At 40.8% G+C, this 26,697-nt stretch overlaps 1 protein-coding gene across 2 annotated transcripts; it reads left to right on the forward strand.

Moving 5' to 3' along the window:
- The first annotated feature begins 88 nt into the window (after positions 1-88).
- On the forward strand, positions 89-25,696 carry fam20b (FAM20B glycosaminoglycan xylosylkinase). Of its 2 annotated transcripts, XM_080431763.1 has the most exons (9): positions 89-242; positions 2,929-3,261; positions 3,944-4,191; positions 5,364-5,450; positions 8,206-8,315; positions 10,208-10,379; positions 13,789-13,980; positions 19,302-19,361; positions 23,490-25,696. In XM_080431763.1, the coding sequence occupies exons 2-9, from the start codon at positions 3,133-3,135 to the stop codon at positions 23,719-23,721; spliced, it is 1,230 nt and encodes a 409-aa protein (XP_080287889.1). In that variant the 5' UTR covers positions 89-242; positions 2,929-3,132; the 3' UTR covers positions 23,722-25,696. The 2 variants fall into 2 exon arrangements, with proteins under 2 accessions (XP_080287889.1, XP_080287890.1); XM_080431764.1 differs by lacking the exon at positions 89-242 and having other exon boundaries at positions 2,739-3,261.
- The last annotated feature ends 1,001 nt before the right edge of the window (positions 25,697-26,697 follow it).

Genomic DNA, 26,697 nt, shown 5'->3' on the forward strand with positions numbered 1-26,697 from the left:
TGCCGCCACCTAGTGGCCAAACCAAAACATTACTGGAAGTAGAGGAGGAAGATGATTCCAGGGAGGAGTGGACAGACAACACCACCAGGCCAAGGAAGGAAGGAATCGAAGGAAAGGGATCCAACCAAGGGGATGGAGAGAAATGACGAGCCTCATCGCTGATTATTAACAACTTTTTTACAATCTATTTGGATCGTACAGTCCATTCTTTCTCGGGAGAATCGCCACTGATCGCCGATCAGGTACGTTTCAACCCCCAGGCTAATGTAACATGACTGTAAACGGCAGTAGCGTTAGCTCCCTCTAACCCAAGGTGTAGTACATGTATTACATACATACAGAGGGCTGCCTGTGCTAAGCTAAGTGGCTAACTAACCCCACTAGATGCAATGCAGCAATATTAGCCCAGGATCAAAGATAAATAATGCTGAGACTGGCCGACCAACAAGCCGTTTGAGGAGGGTTGTTGTTGTCTGTGTTATGATGAAGCTATATATGGTCTGATCGGGGCCAATGTAAAGCCGATAGGGAACGGATAACGAATAACTACGATATAGGAGGTGTTTTTGGACGTGTTGTGGTGTTGAAAAGCCTGGCATGAAAGAGCGATTGTGCAGAAGAGAGTCGGTTTGCCTGCGTGGCTTATAGCAGCAGCTCTCTCTCTTTGTGTGTGTACCATTGGTGGAAAAAGTACTCACATTTTTTACTTAAGTAAAAGTATCAATACTGCAATATAGAAATACTCTGGTGCTAAGTAAAAGTCCGGAATTAAACATTTACTTGAGTAAACATATAAAAGTATTGGTATCAAAATGTACCAAGCGACACAATATGTAGCATTACGACTACGGTGGCTTTAAGTCGCTCATTTTCAACCCACTATCTGGGTAATATCTTATCTTATATCACAGACTTATTAGCTCAAGTCAGCTAACAACATTTGCGGTGAGTTTGACATATTTGGCTACTGTTGTGTAATAATAGCAACACAATACAGCATTAATACCAGTGGTGTAAAGTAACTACGTACATTTACTCAAGTACTGTACTTATAAGTACAATTTTTAGGTATTTTGTTTAGTGGAGTGTTTCCAATTTTCATTACTTTTATTTCTACTCCACTTACATCAGAGGCAAATATTGTACTTTTACTCCACTACAATTATTGTTACTTTGCAGATATAAATTATTATATTATAAAACATACATTAACCACTTTAGCCCTATTTTGTACATAGGCTATTTGATAGCTCATGCAACACGTTGTGAGCTTGTAGATCTGTAGATTTTCAAACATTTTAGTACTTTTACTTTTGGTACTTTTTAAGTATATTTTGATGCCATTACTTGTGTACTTTAACTCAAGTAACATTTTGAACACAGGCCTTTTACTTGTAACAAGAGTATTTTCATATGGTGGTATTGCTACTTTTACTTAAAAAGATCTGCATACTTCCTCCACCACTGATGAAAACACTGATCAATGTACACAACACAACAACCAGGAAGCAACACTGATGTGATGACGACACACAACAAGTTAACAACAGCAACACACTACATATATCAACCATACACTAAGGCAGTGGTTTCCAACCTTTTTCATGCCATGGAGTGGACCCCTAAATTGATATACATTTGGCCGTGGACCCCCATCTGATAATGTTTTGTGAAGCAAAGATTTTAAGATTTTGAGATTTAAAAATGTATATATTCAAAGATACGCACACATTTTCAAGATTTTTCAAAAATAGCAGATCTGCTATTTTTGAATAGCCAAAGCTAGGTAGTTAAATTGATTGTAACGCTATGTTAACTAATTTAGCTGGAGACCCCCTGGTACCCCCCCCCCATGGACCACTGGTTGAGAACCACTGCACTACATCAATCACTACACACACATCAACCATACACTAATGGCACACAACAGACTGAGGCATGTCAGCTGAAGTTCAGTCAGTGTTATGTAATGTTAGCCAGTCTGTTCATGCAGTAACTGGTTATGTTGAAAGACTAAGCTAATACGATAACCATCTATGATAATGTCCTGGGTTTAGCAGAAGTATTATGAGGGACAGAGGTGTGCAACGTGAATGTTTGCATTCCTTATGTCCTAATGTTTTTAAGTATAAAGTAATTAAATGTGTTATTTGTCATATCTGCCCTGTGCAACTTTTGTTGACGAAAGCTAAAAGCCAAACAGAAATGTCATTTATATCCATAATGTGGCATTAATTTTCAACGACAGAAACAATTAAATCATTAATCGCAATTATTTGAGTGATAATTAATCGTCAACTTAAATTTGAAATCGTGACAGCCCTAATATTCAGTCAACTGCACTTCTTTTTTTGTTTCTTCCTGTTCGACTATTGTTATTTTGGTTCTCACTGTGTTGATGAGGATCTACAAGAATGTCAGTGCCTGCAATGCTGCCACGGCTGTATTGTAAGTGCACGTGTCAACTATATAAAAACCTTAAGCACGCGGGAAGAATCCTGTTTTCTAATTGGAAAGTTGGAATTCAGGGGCACACACACTGCACTTCCTCTTCATACTGACATACTGTTAGTATGTATCTCTTCTCCATGCTAATGCAATATCCCCCACGGTCCCATTTGTGTGGCGTAGAACCGGTTAATGGGAGGAGTAACATTGAATGTAGACTCAGTTGCAGATAACACAAACCCATACACACACAACACCACATCACGGTTGGTTGGTAGTTACGTATGCTGGGGAGGCTTCTGTTTGCTGCAGTACTGGGTCATAGCCTCCCCTAAGGGGAAACAGGCAAGAGGGGCAGCAGATCAATCGGCATTTTCCCTGCATATTACTGACAGCACGTCTTTTATCTCTCTCTCTCTCTCTTGATCCCCCTCTTCTTCTCTTTTCATCCCACTTGCCTCTTTCTCTCCTTTTTCCCAGGTGGCTGCTCTGTTGCTTAGGCCATAGCTCCCAACGAGAGGCAGAGGAGCTCAGGGCTCAATTTGTCAGAGGAGGTGCACGTCTGGCGGGAGAGCAGGCGAGGGGGGGGAAGGTCGCAGGGGCCATGCTCCTGGGGTGAGGAAGGCTCGCTGCGGTGGATACACACAGTGCAGGGGTGAGGGGTCAGGGCTGGTTTCTGCAGAGATGAAGCTCAAGCAGCGTGTGGTGGTGCTGTGTGCCGTGCTTCTCCTGCTGGGCCTGGCCAAGATCTTCCTGCTGGATGGAGGGGAGGGATCCGCGGCCAGCCGACGAGACCTGCGGGCCTTCCGCAAGGTCAGTACTGGTGTATTCTCTATAGTCTGTGTTTTGGTCGCTCTACCAGGCATTTCGCCGGTTACCGGAGCGCCCGGTTTCTTTTCAGAGTGTACGTGGGTTCTGCTTAGTAGCCAACATGATGGCGCATCTACTTCTGCTTTCTACAAGCCTAGAGGCTATTACATTTTTTGTTCAAAAGCGGTTGCCTGTTTTAACTTCAAACTGTTTGTTTTTATGTATTTTTACTCAAATTGTTGTGTGTGTGTGAGCACAGACTAACAATTTCTGGTAGCTCTGATAAGCAGAACCCCTCGCTCAAAGCAAACTTTTTTCTTTTCAAACTGTCATCGGTCAAGTGTTTGTGTATGAGCTGAATGACACATTGATGGCAATTGAATAATAATGTTTCCGACAAGGAATGTGCAAGGAATCACATCTCAAGTGAGCACTTGACATGTATGCTTAATACATACATATACTTGGTCGTAAGATAAGATGCTGTTGCATGCGTATTGTGAGCTTGTACATTGGCTATTGTCGGCACACAATACCGTATATATAAGTGTAACTCAAGCTTTACCCCAAAACAGATATCACTGCCGAATGTACTCCCAGCACCAGATTTTCCCCCAGCACTACATTGACTATATCAGTGCATGTACCCAAATCTCATTACCTATACCTGATGTGTTGTTGGCAGATGGAAGCTGGTCTTCCGCTCTCCCGAGGCGCTCGTCTCACCCACACGCTCCAGTCGCCCTGGGAGATCGCAAGCCAATGGGTCGGGCCCCGAGAGGTCTACCCGGAGGAGACCCCAGAACTGGCCGCCGTGCTCACTTCCCTGAGCACTGCCAAGATAGAGCGTGCAGACGTCGGCTACAAAGGAACCCAGCTGAAAGCTCTGGTAGTGCTGGATGGTGGACAGAAGGTGGTCTTCAAGCCCAAGAGGTCAGCTGTGGAATTGTATTGCATGTGTAGATGACACACGCGCGCACGCGCGCGCGCGCGCACACACACACACACACACACACACACACACACACACACACACACACACACACACACACACACACACACACACACACACACACACACACACACACACACACACACACACACACACACACACACACACACACACACACACACACACACACACACACACACACATATGTACATACTGTGAATTTATATTCAAAGAATGAAGTGCTTTGACTTAAGTATCACTAGATTAGATGATATGGAGTTATACTGCAATTTACAATTTAATAGGCATTTAGCAGACGCTCTTTATTCAGAGCGACTTAAGGCCAGGCTGCACCAATGCAACTAATAATAATAATAATTTATTTGTATAGCACCTTTCATGACATGAAATGCAGCTCAAAGTGCTTTACAGAGCAAGAATACAATTACAGTTACAACTAATTTAACAAAGCAAAAAAGAAAAGCAAAAGCATAAAACAATATTAAAATAATAGCAAAAGGCAGTGAATCAGGCAATACAGTGAGGACATGGATAACAACACAGAGATTTAAAAATCAACCAAAAAATCAGCTAAGAGTGAAGAAGTAGGTCTTGAGCTGTGCTTTAAAGCTATCGACAGAGGCTGCCTGTCTTAGGTGTGATGGGAGTTTATTCCACGCTGTCGGTTCGTAGAAGCAGAATGTTGCTTCACCATGTTTTTTATATGTCAGTCGCACTAGTCACAACACCTTGCAACAAAACAGTTTCAAGGCCAATCCACACCAATGCAACTCCTTGCAACTGCCTTTGAGGGTAATGGTTGCAAGTAGTTGCAAGTTGTTGCATGTTGCAAGGTGTTGCAAGGAGTTGCATTTGTGTGGACTGGCCTTTAGAGTAAGCAAGGTAAACTAACACATACATCAAATGCAGGGAGACAGTGTAGTTTCTCAGTAATCTAGGATCATAGGTAAACCAAGAACCTAGCGTCAGTCTAAGAAATATAATATCAAAAAAATATAATCTGTACATTGAAACTATAGGATGCCTAGGTAACTGTCATACTGTTATTAAAGACATTCATGCACTGACTCAACGCGTACGTCCTTAAAGAGATCAGTGTAATATTGTAGCTGTCCCCTTTTCTGTCCGCCAGGTATAGCAGAGAGTATGTGGTGGAAGGAGAGCCGTATGCAGGTTATGACAGACATAATGCTGAGGTGGCTGCTTTTCACCTGGACAGGTAGGGTGTCCTCTTCAATACCAGTCTCTCTTCTTATGCATGTGGCTCGTTATTGAAGTATTTCATATGATGCTTAAAGCAAGGGGTGCCCTAGACCAGGGTTTCTCAAAGTGGGACTTGTCATGGCACCCTAGGGTGCCATGACAAGTCCAGGGGTGCCTCAGAATACTTTCATAATATTTGGAATGTGTCAATATCACTTCAGTTTAACCACTTAAGACCCTCTAAACTTTGTGAGACGGACCTGAGATGCACTGTACTTGGTGCGATCTTTTTCAGCCTACAGTACAACAATTCTCTTCACCAAAAATTGCAGATCTACAAGCTCACAACGCGCCACGTTGTGACGCGTTGTGAGCTTGTAGATCGGCTATTTTTGGTGACTGTATCCCTCCAGAATAGGGATGCTGGGATTTAAGTGGTTAAATGCCAAGTATAAAAGTTATTTTCAATCTGTCCAAATGGAAACCGATATTTTCTCAAGTTTTCCTCCTCCTGACATTGTATCTTAGAGGGAAAGATTGACATATTTGACATAAATGTAAGGTGCTGTAAAGTAAATGTAATTCAGGGGTGCCATGGATGGAAAGGTTATTTACAGGGATGCCCTGAGCCAAAAATGTTTGAGAACCACTGCCCCTAGAGCAGTGATTCCCAACTTGTGGGCCCCAAACAATTGGCAAAACACTACAACACTAACATTTGAATGATGATAGCATTAATATAAAATAAACGTATTTAAAAAAAAAAAAGACATGGATTTTTTCTTCTTTAAAACCTTGATAAGGTTGTTTTCATACTGATTAATAGGGACTTAAGGTAATACTACGTACGTTGGTTCCATTGATCCAAGCTGGAACACGTCAATTGATGGATCATTAAAATGAACTTGCTCTGACAGTACGCACGGCCCACCCATCTGACCACTTCATTTGGCTGACCACTTAATTTGGCCTGCCGCGTTAAGTGGTCAGCCAAATGGCAGCTGAATGACTGACCATGTTAAGTGGTTGGCCGTGAACGCTCTCAAGATTGTCAAGTGGGCCCTCATCCAAAAAAAGGAACTTGGGAACTGCCATAGAGGCAGTGGTGGAAAGTAACTAAGTATATTTACTTAAGTACTGTACTTGAGTACAATTTTGAGGTATTTGTGCTTTACTTGAGTATTTCCAATTTCCAATACTTTTACTTCTACTCCACTACATCTCAGAGGAAAATATTGTACTTTTACTCCACTACAATTATTTGAAAACTTTAGTTACTAGTTACTTTTCAGATTTTGAAATTATGATATTATGAAACATACATGAACCACTTTAGCGCTATTTTATACCGAGGCTATTTGAAACCGAGGCTATTTGAAAATAGCCGATCTACAAGCTGCGACGCGTTGTGAGCTTGTAGATCTGCTATTTTCAAATATTTTTGTACTTTTACTTTTGGTACTTTAAGTACATTTTGATACCAATACTTTTGTACTTTTACTCAAGTACATTTTGAATTCCGGACTTTTACTTGTAACAGAGTACTTCTAAATTGCAGTATTGATACTTTTACTTAAGTAAAACATTTGAGTACTTTTTCCACCACTGCATAGAGGTGCACTCAGCCTGTATATGCTAGGGCTGTTAGATGATGGTTCGCTATTCAAACACTAATTGTATCGTTATGTAACCTTTTTTTAATGAATAAAATGTCATTTTGTCCAATCTGTATGGTAGAGTATGTTAATACAATATAACGTATACAATTGCGGTGGTTCTATTTTGTCTCTCTACCCTTCTATTGAGACATTTAGATCGTGTCAAAGGTCATGTCTCACCTAGACACAGGATCTGACACGGATTTTGACCTGATTGTCAAAATTCTATTTCTCCCCTGAGCAAGCAGGCAGGCTCTATTAGCTCAATGGTAAAAAAAACAACAACAATGTCAGCACTTGCGCAGGAAACCGGGTTTAAATCCGCGGTAGAAGAGGAAAGTTACATAGTGCAGCTTAACACCTGTTGAAAACGGAAGTCACTGCATACAGTACATAATGCTGTTACTTGACTTAATGCTGTTACTCTCAAATCCTATATTGCATCACCTGCCATGAGCTTGCTATCTGCAGCACGGGAGGCGTGTGCAGAGGCAGAAGTGCAAAGTTCAAGGGTGTTTTTTTATTGTCACACCTTTAATTGGGTGTTTTTTATTGTCACACCTTTAACATACAATACAGCTGGTTGTAACATTGTAGGCGATGACATTCTTGTACTTCTTAAACAGCATGGATAATACAAAATAAAAGAATAAAATAAGTTAAAATAGTAATGTTGGTGATGATAATATGAATAAAAATATGTATTAATATTAATTTTTTTATTTTGGATTAATCAAAAAATGGAGAAGTGTTGTTTTTTTTAATAAATCGTATTTGTGTGTGTGTGTGTGGGGGTGTGTGTGTGTGTGTGTGTGTGTGTGTGTGTGTGTGTGTGTTTTTTCGGTAGATATCACTGGTACTCAAGCCTAGAAATAATTACTAATAATCAGGGACACACAAAAGTTGAATAATTCACTGCCCCCTCCCATAAAACTGTCACAAGCACCTGAAAGGTTTAGTTTCTCCAGAAGCCTTGAACGTAGGATGGAAGACAGTCAATGATGTTAACTAAACAATGATTTTGCACTGCTTATATGATAAGCTTCTATTTAATCTAGTAAAAAAATGACAGAAGCAAACCATAGTTTGTGTATTATTCTGCCTGTCCCACAGGATCCTGGGGTTCAGGAGAGCTCCTCTGGTGGTGGGGAGGTACGTCAACCTGCGCACCGAGATCAAACCTGTGGCCACTGATCAGCTGTTGAGCACGTTTCTTATGCAGGGTTAGTATCTCTTGCTCTCTTTCTGGACTACTCTTTTTTTTGTTGCTTTCCTGCTCTCTCTCTCTGTCTCTCTGCTTCCTGTCTCACCCACTTTGCTTCCATTTTCTCTATTTTGTATTTTGTCTTATTGTATTTGTATTTTTGTCCACACCGTTGAGGATGCTTTCACTGCCTGCAATGTTGCCACGGCTGTGGATGTGAAAGTAAAACGCTGGAACCTTCTCTCTTTCTATCTTTACTCTTACCCTGATTATCTTCTCGTTCCACACTCTGAAAGATGACACTGAACCAGTGGTGTAAAAAGTACTCAGATATTTTACTTAAGTATCAATACTGCAATTTAGAGGTACTCTGTTACAAGTAAAAGTCCGGAATTCAAAATTTACTTGAGTGAAAGTAAAAAAGTATTGGCATCACAATGTACTTAAATACCAAAAGTAAAAGTACTAAAATGTTTGAAAATAGCAGATCTACAAGCTCACAACGCGCTGCAACTGCAACGTGTTGTGAGCTTGTAGATCGGCTATTTTCAAATAGCCTACGTATAAAATAGCGCTAAAGTGGTTAATGTATGTTTCATGATTTACATCTGCAAAGTAACTAGTAACTAAAGTTTTCAAATAATTGTAGTGGAGTAAAAGTACAATGTTTGCCTCTGAGATGTAGTGGAGTAGAAGTAAAAGTACTGGAAATTGGAAATACTCAAGTAAAGTACAAATACCTCAAAATTGTACTTAAGTAAATAAATGTACTTAGTTACTTTCCACCACTGACTGACGTACATCCAGACCGTTTTACAACCATGTCCTGTTTGCTGACTGTGTGGCAGCTCCTTGTCACTCAGTCACATGTAAAGCATAAACATTGAAATAATGGAGACAGTCACTGTGTTTTAACTCACACTATGTGACTTTTAGAGACCACATGCCTAAAAGCGCTGCAAGTGAGCTTAAAGGTGCAGTAAGTGATATTTCTATGTTGAAATAAGTGTTAAATAGCTCTATATTCCCATTAGTAGTAATCATTGTATATGAGTGTTCAGTAACAGGGCTCTGCACGTCTCTTCAGCTCTTTAGTAAAGAGAAAATACATTTTCAGTCCAAGATACCATTTTATCCAATCAGGGGAGAGAATTCATACAGGAAACAGGTTAAATAATTGAAAATGGATGACACAAAGAAATGAGTAGACAAATTTGGAACTGGTACACTATAAGATCAAAACACTATAAAATTGAAGCTGATAAATGGGTACTCTCTCCTGATTGGATGAAATTGGCAAACCACCTGAAAATGTATTTTCTTTTTATATTAAAAAGACCTTTGTTATAGAACAAACACTCTGTACCGATGATTACTATCAGAATATAGAGCTGTAACTTTTTTTTAACCCATTTAGAGGCCGATTCTAAAAACGCCTTCTAAATCCTAACCTAAGTTTTCTGAAAAACTTGAAAACAATTCATGTAGCTACAGTTTATCTACAGCAAAAACTAAAATGACAGATGCTTTTCCTAATTGAAAGGTGTAACAACTTATAGGCTTTCCAGGTCTAAATGGGTTAATCAAAATAATTATATCACTTACACTATCTTTAACCACTCTTAACCAAGTGTTTCTATTTTAGGCATGTCATTAGGCAAAAAAAAATTGTTGTCAAAAATGTGCATTTCTTTTGCAATCGCAAAAAATAGGTCTACAACTCACAACGTGTGCCAATGTGCCGTGTCATGGGCTTGTAGTTTGTCTTATTTCCGCTATTCAACGTGCGACGTATATTAGGTTAGGGCTTAAGTGGTTAAGTATGAGCGTGTTGCTTCTAGGTATGCTCTTTCTTTATGTTATGTACATATACCTATTCTGTCTCCTGTCTGTCTGTCTCCGTGTCTCTAGGTAATAATACGTGTTTCTATGGGAAGTGTTACTACTGCAGAGACACTGAGCCAGCGTGTGCAGAGGGGGAGATCATGGAGGGCTCGTTGACCCTGTGGCTGCCTGACGTCTGGCCCCTGCAGAAACACAGGCACCCCTGGGGGCGCACGTACAGAGAGGGCAAACTGGCCAGGTGGGTGGTCTCTACCTGTGTAGATCAGTGGTCCTCAAACCTTTTCGTGCCAAGGACCCCCAAATTGATATATATTTGGCTGAGGACCCCCAAAATCACTTAAAAAAGCACTTTTCCAAATTAGTAGATGTACAAGCTCACAGTGCAGCACGATACCTTCGAGCACCGAGAAAATGTCTTTTCGTTCAGTACCAAATTGTTATACCTACAGCCTAATTCATACTCTGTAATACGACGGTGTCGCAAGCCAAAAATAACAATCTACAAGCTAACACATTGCATGGTGAGCCGTAGTTAGCTTGTAGATCCGTTCTTTTCACAAGTCATGTAGGAAAAACTCTACGTTACGCCCAGAGGCGGGGGCTCACCTGTGTGTGTCGCATTAATTCACATCATTTTATCAGACTATGCCAATTGTGCGTGATGCAATATATAGAGTATGTAAAAAGCCATCGCAACACAATGGCTTTGATTGAACACTGTAATGCTGTACACATCAACTTTCCAAACAGATAAGCTAATCTGCGTTGTTGTCATTTCCCCCTCTTTCATCCCTGATAAAACACAAAACACTCGAGGCTTTTGTCCCCATGAGATTTGAGTAAGTTTACACCCACTGTGTTCTCAAATGGACAGAGGGGATCCGTAGCTGGGGTGAGGAACGTTCGTTCAACACATCCATGGTGGATGTTAAATTCTGTTCTTTCTCAGATAAGACCACACAATGTATAATTTCGACCCCAACAGGGTAGTTAGTTCATTAAAGCTTTGGCGCACTAGTTCACAAATATTTGTGTCCAGCCTGTGTTTGTCCTCGAAAATTCCAGGAATTTCAGGGTGTGTCTACTGAGCGTGTGCAGCACAGTTGGCAGGAGTCTTTATTTTCAACCAATCCCACCGTGAGTCCTGTCATGCTTTAAATCATCAATAATCATTCCAGTGACAAAAAAAGAGTAAAGTCACTGGTCTAAAATGACTGCCGGCCTATAGCACTCACACCCATAGTGAGCAAATGCTTTGAGAAACGGGTCAGAGAGCTAATCAACAGCAAGCTGCTACTCGTGCTCGTGCCTCGACCCCCACCCGTTAGCCTGCCAAGCTGTGTCAGTAAAGCTCGCAGAATCATCAAAGATCCAAGCCATTACAACCACTGACTGTATCGCGACTGTACCGTGCTACAAGCTTGTAGATCTGCTATTTTAGAAAAATCGTGAAAATGTGTGCAAATCTTTGAATATATTATTTTAAAGCGAAAAATTTTAACTCAAATCACTGCTTCTGGGGTTCCCTGGAACAAAACATTTTGAGATGGGGGTCGGCGGCCAAATAAATATAATTTTGGGGGTCCTTGACATGAAAAAGTTTAAGCACCACTGATATAGAAACATACATTTTTCAGAATACTGTTGAGATTTAGAAGGCATTTGTAGAATCGGCTTCAGGTCTTAATGGGTTAATTTCTATTATTACTTATGCTGCTGCAATATCTGAATAAGCCGAACGAAAACAAGTTTTATCTTATGTACCTGTACACAAGATGTAACTGTAAAGACTACCTCGAACGTTGGAACGGCATTGTGTCCATTTCAACACATCATGAAATAGTGATGCGATGCAAGTGGAGACAACAGTGTTGTCTTCCGCGGAAACTCGTTCCAAGCCTCGTCAATCTGAAAATTGAGCACAGGCAGTTACAGCTGGCACAGCGGTGCCTGCTGCCTACAATAAGAGCATTGGCAGAGAATCAATCAGGTTGGATACTCATGTGTGCCGCCTTCTCACATGGCAGAACGCTGAGGGCAGGGGCAGGAATAGGAGCGTTCCGTGTCTGGACCATGAACAGCAGTCATACTGCTGTTCAATACTGTGCTGACCCATGTATTGCAACTAAATGTGTACATAAAAGAAGTTAGAGTGGAAGTTAACATTACACAACATTACTAGTCATTGAACTTGAATTACTACAGTGTACATCTTATGAAAGGAATTAAGACTTCAGACATATGGAGTATAGGGATGTGGGCGGGTACACCTTTAACTGTATACATGAAATTAAATCATCCATTTAGGACTGATAAACCCAACATTAATAATAGCCCGTATACTGTAAATACAGCATGTTATTAAAATATTAGATATAATTGTAACTCGTACAATACTGTGCTACTCCAGCCGCGTTAAGACACTCGGGCAGTTGTCAGACTGTATTTACAGAAGATTTACGAAACAAATGGCGCAATTATGTTGTATGACAAAGTATAAAATAGGGCTTAAAGTGGTGAATTAGTTAAAGAAGTGCTTGCTTCTAATATAGGACGCACGCTGAGTTTTCTGCCATAGCAGCACAGTGCTGACGTGTGCCTCTAGTCGTGATGAATGAACCACCCTGCTGCTCAGTCCAGAGAACTTGCATACCGTACATTTTATCCTGTTGGATTCATCCAAATATACGTGTATGTATCAAATATCCAATGTTTCTGGCCGTCTATAAATATTCACTTCCAAATAAGCGGCACATCATGGGGGAAATGCGGCTTTGTATTCTATAAACGCCTGTTAAGTTTCACTTTCATAGCGAAGTGACTTGGCTTTTCAAATGAAAGGCTTCGCTCTGAAACTGAAGCCTGAAACTGACGCTATAACAAGACAACTTAAGAAACCGCAAGTCAGTGGAAATACATTTACAGAAAGACATGACTTCAACTTTATTTGGATGTTGTTTGCCTTGTAAACTCTGTCCTTAATGAGACACGGTGGTGAACCCTACTGATTTAGTTGACCCCCGAGGCCTTTCCTCTAGCACAGTGGTTTTCAACCAGTGGTCCGGGGACCACCAGTGGTCCTTGGGGGGCTACCAGGGGGTCCCCAGCGAAATTAGTTAACATAGTGTCACAATCATTTTAAGCACTTAGCTTTGGCTATTCAAAAATAGCAGATCTACAAGCTCATAGCGCGGCACCGAGTGCCGCACTATGAGCTTGTAGATCTGCTATTTTTGAAAAATCTTGAATATTTTTGCAAATCTTTGAATATATTTTTAAAGCGAACATTTGTAACTCAAACCTTTGCTTCTGGGGGTCCCTGGCACAAAACATTTTCAGCTGGGGGTCTGCGGCCAAATGTATATCAATTTAGGGGTCCTTAGCATGAAAAAGGTTGATAACCACTGCTCTAGCACCACCCTTAGGCCAAACTTTCTAATTGCACACATCTCAAAAAGATTGCTGCTAGACTTGCAGCTAAAGCACGCTGCAACGCGCTGTGAGCTTGAAGATCTGCTATTTTTGGCTTTAGGGTTAGAGTTCAAAATGTCAATTAAAAAAATGGCATTCATGAAATTACCATCCTAAAACGTTGACGTCCTCACAAGTATAGTAATGCGTGTGTGTGTGTGTGTGTGTGTGTGTAGGTGGGAGTATGACGAGAGCTACTGTGATGCGGTGAAGAAGATGCCTCCATACGACGCAGGGCCCAGGCTGCTGGACGTCATCGACACGGCCATCTTTGATTACCTCATCGGGAACGCTGATCGCCATCACTACGAGAGTTTCCAGGACGATGGGGGAGCCAGCATGCTCATCCTCCTAGACAACGCCAAGAGGTGAACACACACACATTCTTTATCCAAAATGTAATGCTGACATTCTTTACATTATTTTATTGTCACTTTTAGATAGTGGCACCGGAATGGGGAGAGGAGGTGACCTTTGGTCCCACCACGTTTTGAATTATTACGGTAATTTGAATTATCATTACAACCGCAGCCGGCGGGCAGCATCTATTAGCGCCATTACGGTAACAGACTTGGATGCTTGCTGCACAATACATGCTATCAGAAGTCTGTGTCCATATCCTATAGGCTGGGCTCAACCATGTCTGGGTGAATTATGTTTGTGAGTTGGTTTTGTTCTATCCTGTAGTTATAACAATACTTTGATATCATGTAGTCTGCTATATTACTAGGCTACTATATTATTGAAGACAAGGAATGAGTCCAACTGAAGCTGCATCATAACATAACATATTTTGTCCCATGAAAACGTAATGTTCTGTCATTGCGTGCGTGTGTGTGTTTGTGTGAGAGAGAAATATATGTAACGTTCTATCATTGCAAGTGGGAGAGAGAGAGAGAGAGAGAGAGAGAGAGAGAGAGAGAGAGAGAGAGAGAGAGAGAGAGAGAGAGAGAGAGAGAGAGAGAGAGAGAGAGAGAGAGAGAGAGAAAAAAAATAGTTTTGGTTCTATAACCCCAGCTAATTTAGATTGGATTTGTAGGGACTTGTGACATAAAAAATGCACAAAAATAGATTTTTGTTTCTAAAGCAATTTGGCATCTATTGTTGGGTATGTCCTCATTGTGACCACGGATACCCTCTAAAAGTGTGAATAACTAATTGAAAACAAACCGGGTCACAGTGGGGATACTTAATACACAGCATGAACCAAGCTGTCCTTATGGGGCCCGCCCTCACCTGTCCCGGCCTCCAGCCCAACCACCAACATCAAGCCAGAGTTATAGTTGGTTGTGCATCGTGTTGCGCACTGAACATAGCAGATCTACAAGCTTGCTGTGCAATGCGCCATGAGCTTGCAGATATGCTATTTTGCATGACACTGCCATGCAACTATGTATAAATCAGTTGTCTTTCTTAATTAACAGATTTAACTCATTCAGTGCCAATGACGTCGCCACGTTTTCATAAGCCCAGAGTGCCAATACGTCGCCGACGTCATGAAAAAAAAAATGGGAAAAAAATTTTCAGAACCTAAGATATGATGAAGATTTGCTGCTCCATTCACTTCTTGTTTAACTTCTTACTGAAAAAGGCTGTATCTCGGCTCCTAAGCACTTTTTTTTTACAATGTATTTTTGGCTCACATAATACGATAAGATAAACAAGATGTTTATTTTCCCCTGTAATCAGAATACAACTAATTGTGTTTAGTGCACCCACTTCAAATAGATTCAGAATTTCTTTATTGTCATTGTACTAGACAACGCAATTGAGGTAGCATTCCAACTCGGTGCATTAATTAATATTACTACGCAAAGTCAAGTGTCTCAGGTTTGTGCAGTGTTTAGAGCAATACCAGCTCTGGGATAAAAGCTATTCCTCAACTTTGATGGCCCTATAGCGCCTCCCTGAGGGCAGCAGTTCAAACAGGCAGTGGGAGTCCCTGAGGATGCTGTTGGCTCTTCTGAAATGTTTCTTGTAGAGGTCCTCAAGAGATGGAAGAGGGCATGCAGTGATTCTCTGAGCTGTGTTTGTTTGACACCCTGAAGTGTCTTTCTTTCTGCCACCGTGCAGCTGGCAAACCACAGGGGAATGCCGTAGCTCAGCGGCAGTCGATGTTCCTCAGTCAGTACCCCCTCAGAAAATACAGTCTCTGTTGACCTTTTTCAGAAGTGCAGCGGCGTTTGTTTTCCAGGTCAGGTTCTCTGTGATGTTCATGCCCGGGCAGGAACCTAAAGTCTGAGACTCTCTCCACCTCCTCTCCAGCATCGTTATACAAATACAAGTACAGCAGCATTATGCCATAAACTGTTAGGTCGTCAAGTCAAGTCTTAAAAGTGTGTCAAAAATAAGAACAAAATGAGATTATCCATAATTATACGTACAATATATCTTAAAGTAAGAAGTTAGACAACAAGAAACCAATCATTGTTTGTTGATGAGTAGCTAGACACAAGTGTAGTAGAATATCTATCTTTAAATCAACAAGCATCATTGTTAAAGGTCGTACAAACCCATAGATACACAGTGTTCCCTCTCATATGAAACTTGAGTGGCATAATTTGGTTTGGGTTTGAGTATCATGTGGTTTTTAACGGTTTCTCACAAACTCCCCACTGAGATGGGGTCTTTTTTAAGTTTTTTATCATAAATTCCACGCCAAACTCAACCATAACAATCATTTTGGAAATGTTTTTCATGCAGTAAGAACGTATTTCCTTTATTCTTCCTTGAAGTATTTTTCATCTGTGATGATCAGAGCATCTCAGAAACTAGGACAGGCGAAGCGAGTGTTACTCAATGGAATTATCGTAGCAATTTTACATCTAAAATTGTTAGTTGTTTGCATTTTTAATGTTTCGGTGCAAAGATAATTGCCGTCCCTCGATGGGAGGGAAGCTGGCTTACATGTTTTGTGGGCAGCACAAGCAGACACTGACTAAACAGTACTTGTAATTGTCATTGAGTGTTGTCTGTCATTTTCTGTTATTGCTGTTGTATTGTTGCTGTATGTATTGGTGTCTGACAAGCACAGTACTGTGGAAAGGAATTTCCCCTTGTGGGACAATAAAGTCTAAAAAGAGACAGACAGTAATGGGGAAGCACACGAGGAAGGCTCTGGTGTGATTAACCACTTTCAACCTGGGCATGTCATTATTAATAGTCAAAACTTTTTCTAATCTTTATCAAAATAGTGCACACGTTTCCCGATGTGACGCGTTGTGAACATGTAGATCAAGATCAGCTTTTTTTGCTATTTGTCACGCAGTGAACTACTGTATATAGAGGTTAGGGTTAGATCCTAGGCCAGCAGGGTATTGTGTGGTTCCTGAGGCTACATACAGTAAAATATGTTTTAATTGTAAAGTGGCATTTTTAAATGAAAAACATCTCCATCCACACGAGCATTTTGGCACCTTGACAGTAATAATCTCCTCTCATGCCGTCCAAGCCTGAAAATGCATATCACATTTGAAAGCCATTTGACAACAACGTCCATGGAAAGGGATTTGTAGTTGTAGTAGCTAGAGCTTAGATTTGTTGGTGGAATATGATCACATTTATTTCCTTACTGTAGCTTCCACTGGAATTCATTCACGTTCTTTTCCTTGTGACCTAAAATATCTTTTAAACCAGTTCCACTATTATACATAGTAAAACTAGTTATACTTGCACTGCAAGTAGAACTAGTTTTAATGTTATCTGATGATTATTAAGGAATCATTATTAAGGAATCACATTCTCCGTCCTGGCCTAGTTGGCTTGGCCGAGTTGACTGTGTCCTAGAAATATTGTCTTTTATAGTGGGTCCTGGACCTATAGAATGCTTGCTCTGTAGTGCTGCACAGTGATGGGACTGTGGATAATGTGTATTGATGGCATTTCTAAACTGAATTGCAGATAAAGCCTTAACTGGACATGAGTTACAACTGTTCTTTGACCACTTTTTCCGTCTACACCAAATCTCTTCGGCAAAAATAGCAGCCGACACAAGCTCATGTGAGCTTGTAGATCTGCTATTTTTGAAAAATCTTGGAGAAAAGAAAAACGTTTTTTTTCAAAAATAGCAGCTATACAATAGCAGCTATACAAGCTCATAGCGCTGCACCGAGTGCCGCGCTATGAGATTGTAGATCTGCTATTTTTGAAAAATCTTTTCAAATTTTTTTTTTAGATTTATTTCAAAAAACTGTTAGGATTTTGAAAACATTTTTAAGAATCGCCTCAGGTCTTAATGGGTTAAGTATACCTGGTTGGCACCTGAGTACCACCACCCACATTACCCAGTCCCTCCACCTCCTCCTACATGGTCACCCACTAGTCCTAGTCTCTCCCCCTCTTCATAAAATGACTGCCCTGGCAGTGCCCATGGCTCTACGCAGTTGTTTTTAATCAGCTAACACAGCAGTTGATATTACTAACTCGCTAATCAGCATCGTGATCTTGATATGACCCTATCCATAGTGTGTCTGTTTTTACTCCATTTCTCTTATATTTCTTTTCTAATCTATTATGGTAATGGACCTGTCATTTCCTATTAAGGGTGTATTACATCATGTTTTATTACATTTTTCATGTTGTATGTTCTGCTACTCTATTCATGGTGCTATTTTGTAATATACACTGTGTCTACGTACTTTTCTTCTTCATTTTCTAGTCACTTGCTCAATCTATATTATCACCCTATAGTGTTGTTTCCTAGTATATACTGTATATGTCTTGTTTGTTCCTCACAAATGTTTCACCTTGATGAATGCTTGTGTGCCACAATGTTTTATATATTCTTGCTGCTATGCATTAGACCAGTGTATATCAACCCTGGCAAACGTCCCAATTTTGGGCCGGGGCTACTGCTGAGGTGTGCCGCGCCGTTTGAAGAAGGTTTGAAAAAATATAATTTTGGAAAAAAAAAAAAACTTTTTTTTTTTTTTTTTTTTAAACAATAATAATAATCTGGCATGCAAACAGCCCCGAGGTGAAAAGGGTGACAACATGCTGTTTTTTTCGGGTCAGGTGTCACACTATTGCCCTATTTGGATTAAAAACGGCTAGTGGAAGCTGAAAAGCTACAAGTTTGCATGTCTGAATAATGCAAAAACAGAAATGTTTGTTTGCATTTGCTTTTTTTCTATATATATATATACCGTATATCTAGGTGTGCCCTGGGATTTTTTGGCTATGCCAGGTGTGCCTTGGCACAAAAAAGGTTGATAGACACTGCATTAGACATAACAAAAAAGGTTTTTTTTATCATTTTCCACAAGAGTACATGGGTTGTTTTTATGCATGCAGTTTATAACCTGTACCATATCCTTTCTGTGTTTTCTTTTTTTCCTTTTTTGTGTGTACAGCATTTACTGTTACATTTATGCTGACCATGTGAACCTAATTATTTAGTAAGGGTGAATTGGGTTATCAAAAATGTACATATAAATATATAGGGTATTCAACATCGCCGGCAACATCCGTGCATGTAGGTAAAACAGCATTCATACTTGAAATGTCTTGAACTGTTCCTGAACTTGATGATAAATGAACATATATTGTACTGATCAAGAAAAAAAAAAACTATAGAAGCTTTGAAGCAGTGAACTGTAATCAAGGATTTAGTTATTACAGTTACTTGAGGAATTGATGGGGATAGGGGGTTAAACAAGGGCTAACGCTTTCTTAATTCTTTCCTACGCAGCTTTGGGAATGCGGCTCTAGATGAACGAAGCATCCTCGCGCCTCTCTACCAGTGTTGCATGTGAGTATTCAAACCTGTACCGTTGCCCTATATCAGTGGTTCTCAAACTTTTTGTTTTCAAGGACCCCCACGTCAGTTTGATATGCATTAGGCCACGGACTCACCCATTTGATACCATTTTCTATCTCTGGGACCCCTATCTTCACTATAAATAGTCAGAGAGTGTGCAAATACGGGTCCATTTGATTCCATTTGCACACACTCTGACGCATCCTCAAGAGCGCTGGCACCGCGCTGCCATAGCTGCGGTATCGCTGTGCAGAGCGGCAGCCGCTTGACACTGCAGTTATGAATGCCTTTCTGTGGATTCGTCTATACAGACCCATAACTCCTCAAGGACCTGTGAGAATGCCGACTTAGAATGCCCGACTTATCGGCTTGAAACAGTACAGAGCCATGACGTTGGTTTAACCCGAAGGTGTGTTTATTCGGCATTTGAACACCCATGTCGCGCTTCACTCACAGTTCTCTCATGACAAACCTAACTAGTTGTCAATTGGCAGCAGCCTTTTATGCCCAGGTGACCTAGACTGCACCATTCAAATGGGTGTGTTCTCAAACGTACAATAAATACATTAATACATAAATAAACACAATAAATACATAAATCTACATATTATATTAACAATTTTAATGAACTACAGAAGTAATAATTCCTTCTCAGTACAACTTAAATATCATTAGCAATTACCAAAACACATCGCAACCACCCCCTCTGCCATCCTGACTATGGTCCAGCCCAATTATACTGGAAACAACAGGTGTGTGTGGTTAAGCATTCAATCAAACTTAACGATCAAACTTCCCATACTATTGCACTTCTCCATGGCACGCTAAATATTACACTTGCTCATCATGACTTGCAACTTGAACCTGGCAATGGAATAAACATAAACTCAGTAGGACAATATTTACAGAAGTAATCATTCAAGAAGCGATGTGTTGGGTCATTTTCCCACGTCGTCGTTTTTCCAACCGGGAAGTTTCCAGCTTGATTTGCTCTCAATGTGGTTCCTAAATTAACTTGCTGTAAATGTTCTTTTCTGTCACATTACCAACATCTCTCTTATTTCTCTCTCTCTCTGTCACTCTCTCTTAAAAGGCTCCTTTTATTGTGAGAAATGTCATACATTTCCCTCTCTCTGAAAACTGGGGGAATGGCTTCCAAACTGGCCTAAAAATAATGACCAAGTAACGAAAGGAAGGAAGGAAAGGGTGGTGGACTGGGCTGATAACACAGTGCTTCATCGGTGCAAATCAGAACACGATATTCCCATTTATTACACAGATTGGTCAGTCACTGAATTCAGTGCCTGTTATTTTTCAATGATGACCGCTGCTATCAGTAACAGGCCGATGGACACAATGCACCTGCATCAACCAATTAATTAAGCAATCTGCGGTTCTTAGTTTTTGCAGTAGGCCTATATAAGAAGAGAGCCATGTAAACAAACACATAATGTCATTTTACGGCAAAACGGTACTAATGTTTTTGACATTATATTGATTAATATTTGATCAATACCTTTTTTTTCTTTTTTACAGTAAGCAATTAAATTAAAGTCGTTATTTCTCAACAATGACCTGCTCACCATTCATTTGCATATATGTATGTACTGGACTTGTAAGGTATTATATCAAATTGAGGCGAGCTGTGTCTGTGGCGAGCACACAGATATATGAGATGGGCAAAAAGGGAATCCTTGGACCTTCATCAGGTATATCGCACAGATAGAACCACTTTGAGAGGCTCGGTATCACAGTTTGGAAAAACCTGGGGCCCCTTTCTTGCACTGGTTAACAACTTGCAGTTCCATGCTGTTCCAGACTAGCCTGACTCTACCAGATGGGGGCGGTATTGCTATAGGCATGAATTTGAGTACATTGAGACATGATCTCTGACGCAGTTGGGTTATTCTAGTCTTTTATTGGGGAGATATGTGTGGGTGTATTGTTATGTTCATCATTATATGTTTTGCTTTGTGGGGTGATCAAGCCATGTTTTGTTTTGTTTTGTTGTGATGTGTATTATGTGGTATAATGTTTGTTTATTTATTATTTTCTTCTATCTGCACATTTGTCCGTGTGTTGTCTTTGTTTGTTTGTTTTGAAAACCTGATTCAGGGTATATCCTCCTTGCTGGAGTAAGATTGTACAATTTATTTATTTTTATATATTTTTACTTTTGATATTGACTGCATATTCTTGTATATCTCATTCTCTGAATCTTGTAATAAACAAAACGGTGAAAAAAAAAGGTATATCGCACAGATGTCACCGGTAGGCGGTTTACTGAACTGTCCACACCCTTCCTCTGAGAGACATACAGTACAATGTAGACAAAAATGGTACCATGACCATCTTATAATGAACATTAGTGAGGACCAATTATATGAAGAGTGTTGTAAATGGATGAAGTTGTTCTTTAACTGAGCTGGTAACGTTTCCACAGACTGAAGTTCTCTTTCTTTCTCACGTTTCTCTCTTGACTGTCAGCAGTGTCGCTTGGCTTTCGCACTGCATTTGAAGTAGGCGGTTCATATTAATCAAACCTACCACATCAGCTGAGATGATCAACATTCTCATCACAAAAAAACAATAATGAACATCTTCCGAAAGAAAACTGACCAGAATACCCTGTCAGAATCAAAATAGAAAAACTATTGGTACATCAGAGGTTTACAGGTATAATAAATTAGTTTTTTTCCATTTGTAGTTTCCAGGAATGGGCAGAACAACAGAGATTGGACGTCCACTACGCTCCCAGGATGCTGGTCTCCTCACAGTCACAACATATAATAAAATAACATTTTGGGGGCAGAGCATTCACACATCGTGCCCCCTATCTCTGGAATGCTCTCCCTCAAGTTGTTAAGAGATGCCGACTCTGGGCATTTTTAAATCTAGGCTAAAAAAATATTTTTTTCCCTGCATTATGGTTCCCCCTAGTTTTATTGAATTTATTGCTATGTGGTTTATTGCTACGTTCTTGCCCTGTGGTTTTAAATATTGTTCAAAATGTATTCTCTTTTCTTTTCCTTTTTTTGTCGTTCTGTACTTTTTCAGAACCGTGTACTGCCCCATGGTAATTTGTATGACCATGCATGCGGGCACATTTTACTGTGTTTCTTGGCTACTATGTCTTTTTTGTATGACCTGTTGTGAAGTGCACAGAGATTCCTTTGGGGTGATGTTGCTATATACGGTAAATAAAAATGAACTGAAACTGAGATAGAGCAAATATACAGAACATAATAGCGTAACAGGTATATACATGAGAATAATAATAGCACTTCATAATTAAACAGCAGTAGGAGCAGATGTGTACATAAGTTGCAGCAATACAACTGCAGAGAAATGGAGCAATGGAGCATTGGCCTTTGTGCAAAAATAGGCTCATGTGCAGGTGAGACAAGGCAAGTAGTCTGCATACAGTAGGTTAAGTACTTGACCTTTGAGGTGATTATGCTCAAACAGAAAAGAATGTGTCTCTAAAACTCGGGTCAGGATATCATGGTTAGAGTTCAGGTAAATGGATAGCTCAGGATATGGTTAGATTTCAGGAAAGATGGTCAAGAGTGCCCATGCCTTTATAAGTAGGTCAGAGAGGTTTATTGTCGTATCAAACTGAATCTACCATCCGATCCCAGTACTTGCCGCACCCAAGCCGTGCTACTCATACGTTGAGTTGGCCGTGCCTGCGGCGAGTGCTCTATACCGACCGAGCTACCCGGACACTGACCTATAGAAACACGTGTTGCCTATGGCTATGTCGACAGCCAGTGTTCCTTGCTTTTTAAGTGCTGCCTTAACTCTGTGCATTACCCTAATACTGATCATTATTTCTGCTAACCTTCAGGTGGAGCTTCCTCCTTTGTTACTTTTTCATACTTTTGGGCCAGTTTGGAAGCCTTTACCCCACATTTTTGTGGTAAGAGAGTGACAGGGGGAGAGAGAGGGAAAATATACACCTGACTGATTGATTGACATGATATGCTTTTGCTGCATTCAAGGAGCTTTGTGCTTCATTGCTTTTTCACTCTCTTAAAAAGTCCATGGAAAATGTCAAATATTTCCCAAGCAGATGGTGATCACATCAAAGCATTAACGGTGTTCTCTGTGTTCTAGGGTGCGTGTGTCTACATGGAACAGACTAAACCTGCTGAGGAGCGGGGCTCTGAGCACGGCCCTGCGCCAGGCCTTGGCCTTCGACCCCATTAACCCCATCCTGGCCGAGCCACACATGGCCGCCCTGGACAGGCGTCTGTCAGGGGTCATTGCGACCGTCAAGCAGTGCATGGAGTCCCATGGGGCCGACAACACTCTGATCGAAGATCGAATGAACCTGCCCCACCCTTAAAGAACAAACGACAACCAATAACTATAGCAGGAGCGAGGAGAGAAGACCAAGGAAGGGGGCCAGAACTTGACTTCACTTTACCTCCTATGCCTCAAGGAAGACAAGAGAGCTGAGAGATGTGAGGAGGAGGCCGACGTAATGAACCATTCTGAGAGCAGGAACCGCCTGGTTTGTAAGAAACGACATGGCGGTGTGGATAAAAGGGTTGACGAGTGCGTTTTTCACACTGTGTCACCAGCCAGAGAGGAGTGGAGGGGAAAAAAATGCCACGGTTCAAGAGGTGAAAGCATCTTTTGTAAAAGCATTTGAACTCCTCGTGTCTGTGGTCCCACGCGTTATAAACTTTCCCTCAGGACTTTTGTGCACTTGGACAGTATCTGCTGTATATCTGAATGCTCCCACGTCTTCTACTACTACTACTACTATTAACTACTACTGGCTGTGTAATGATAATGCATACATACATGCCTTGTGCCAAAACCTCCATTATTGTCCAACGTTTCCCCCAGGGGGAAAGCTTAGGCCATAAGACTGAGCTTGGAGAGTTATGGAGACAAGTCAGAAGAGAAGGGTGCGATATTGGCCATATCCCACGACCCCACCCCCCACCAAAACTACCAAGCTCCTGGTGCTGGTGAAGTAGTAAAAGATACAGGAGAGCGGTACAACAATTTTAGAACATACTGTTGAGATGGGTTCGCTAGGTGACTGAGAAGCGGTTGAGAGATTGAGTCAGTATCCATTCGTCAAGACGGTCCATCGTTTCTTATAGTCCGAAGAGAATGACAATTTGAATTCCACTTTGATGTCAGCAAAGATGGTAATGAACCCAACCTGCCCAGCCAGTGTGTACATATGAAACTAACTTGTTAAATAGTGTTAAAGAGACTAAATATGCGAACAATAATGTTATCAAACTTTCTTGTGTGTGTGTGTGTGTGTGTATATATATATATGTGTGTGTGTGTGTGTGTGTGTGTGTGTGTGTGTGTGTGTGTGTGTGTGTGTGTGTGTGTGTGTGTGTGTGTGTGTGTGTGTGTGTGTGTGTGTGTGTGTGTGTGTGTGTGTGTGTGTGTGTGTGTGTGTGTGTGTGTGTGTGTGCGTGCGTGTGTGTGTAAGAAAGTGCCATACTGTACAGTGAGAATGCTACTGATGTGAGGGGACGATAAAGTCAGATGTATGGTTGGGTACATTTTCAAATATTAAAATAATGTCTATTTAGACAAGGTTTCTACGTTGTCATCATTTCCTCCGTACAGGATGTTCCTGTGCACAAAACTTAGTTCTTAGTTTTTTATCAGAACATTTAGTTCTTAGGCTTTTTTCAGTGAGGCTAGCTGTTTGCCATTATTTTATCTGAGACACACACAAAACACCTACAGTATGTCAAAGGATGTGTGTGGGCTGTGATAGTCAATGATCAGCTTGATACGATGTGATGGTTGCGCCCCCAACGTCGTACCTGGAATTTCCTCCTCTGTCTGGTTTTGATGTCTATCAAGTTCATTTCAAATGGCCCTCTGTCCCATCTAAACAACATTGTTGATCGTCACATTTTCTCTATTCCCTTCCATTCCATATGAATCAAATCGCAAGACAACATTCCCTACTGTGTAGGTCAACGTCAAGTCTCTGTGTGGCCTGTGTGTGTCAATGTCAAGTCTCCGCGTGGCCTGTGTGTTTTGACATGATATGATAGCCTATGTGTTATTACAGGGCTTCTGCTTGGAATTCCCCTTTGATCATATACTTCAGTTACAAATCATCTCTTACCACAAGAGGTCATAGTTACCACCTGACATTTAATGTACAAACAAAGCCAACAGTTGCAGTAGCTCTGTTATAAAGTGTAATGATTGGCCTCATAATCTACTTTGTGTGTGCATGCGTGAAAATGTGTGTTATTTGTTAACACCTACAGAAGGGAAACTGTTTACTGTGAAAGCATGCAGTCTCTTTCCTGCATTTACACGATTACTCACTCTTCTTGACACTGCCAAGTCATTTCGGTGTTTTTGGATCTGAGAGGATTTGGTAAAGGATGAGAAAACAAACATGTTTCATAATAGGCTAGAGTCAGTGTCAGCGTTGCAGTTGGGACTTGTTGGGACATGCGTGCGTGCCTGCCTGCTCATGCCCAGACGTGCGTGTTGGGGCACACATTTTGCCCTGACCATGAGGTCCAGACCAAATGTATTCAATAAAACAACGTCCCTCTGTTAAAGTTGTTCTTTGTCAATGACCCTGCTGTCAGAAGGCCAACGTTTGGGTCCCACGGTCACCCCGCTAGCCCAGAGTGAAACGACCAACTTACAGTGAGGTATAGGCTACATTGTACACACTGTACATCACCATTTGTTTTTTGCGCATCACTAATCATATACAACTGATCTTTTGACCCACACTTGACCTCGTTCCCCAGTATTATTTCGGCGGCAGTAGTGCACACGGCACCACGCCGTCCCGCCAGTCTTTTGACGCACGCACATGCACGGATGTGCACGTGCATGAGGATCTGGGTATAGTCAAGATCAGGTTTTCCCAACCTTTTTAGGCTGAGAGAAATTTTGAACCAAACTATAGTGAAAATAGCAGATCAACAAGCCCACGTGTTGCGTTGCGACATGCGACATGTTGTGGGCTTGTTGATGTGCTATTTTCACTACCTCTTAAGTTTTTCTTTTTTTAATTCATGAAATTCTCTAGAAAAATGTGAAATTGTTTTTTGTTTTGTTACATTGTTTTGTTACATTGTTTTGTTACACAATTTGTGACTCATAGAAATGTGTCACAAACAGTGGTCAAGATCCTCCTGATAAGATAGCGGCAATGCCAAAAGGATACATGTACAGTAGATGAGTCTTTTATCCTTCCATATCCTCCCTTTTATGTAAGGGAGGATATGGATTCACACCACTCTGAGATTGTAATAGAGAGGACCTCTGTTACTATGTTTAAACATGTAATTTAACCCTT

The sequence above is a fragment of the Gymnoscopelus braueri genome (assembly GCF_963280865.1).
Source record: "Gymnoscopelus braueri genome assembly, chromosome: 6".
Taxonomy (NCBI): Eukaryota; Metazoa; Chordata; class Actinopteri; order Myctophiformes; family Myctophidae; genus Gymnoscopelus; species Gymnoscopelus braueri.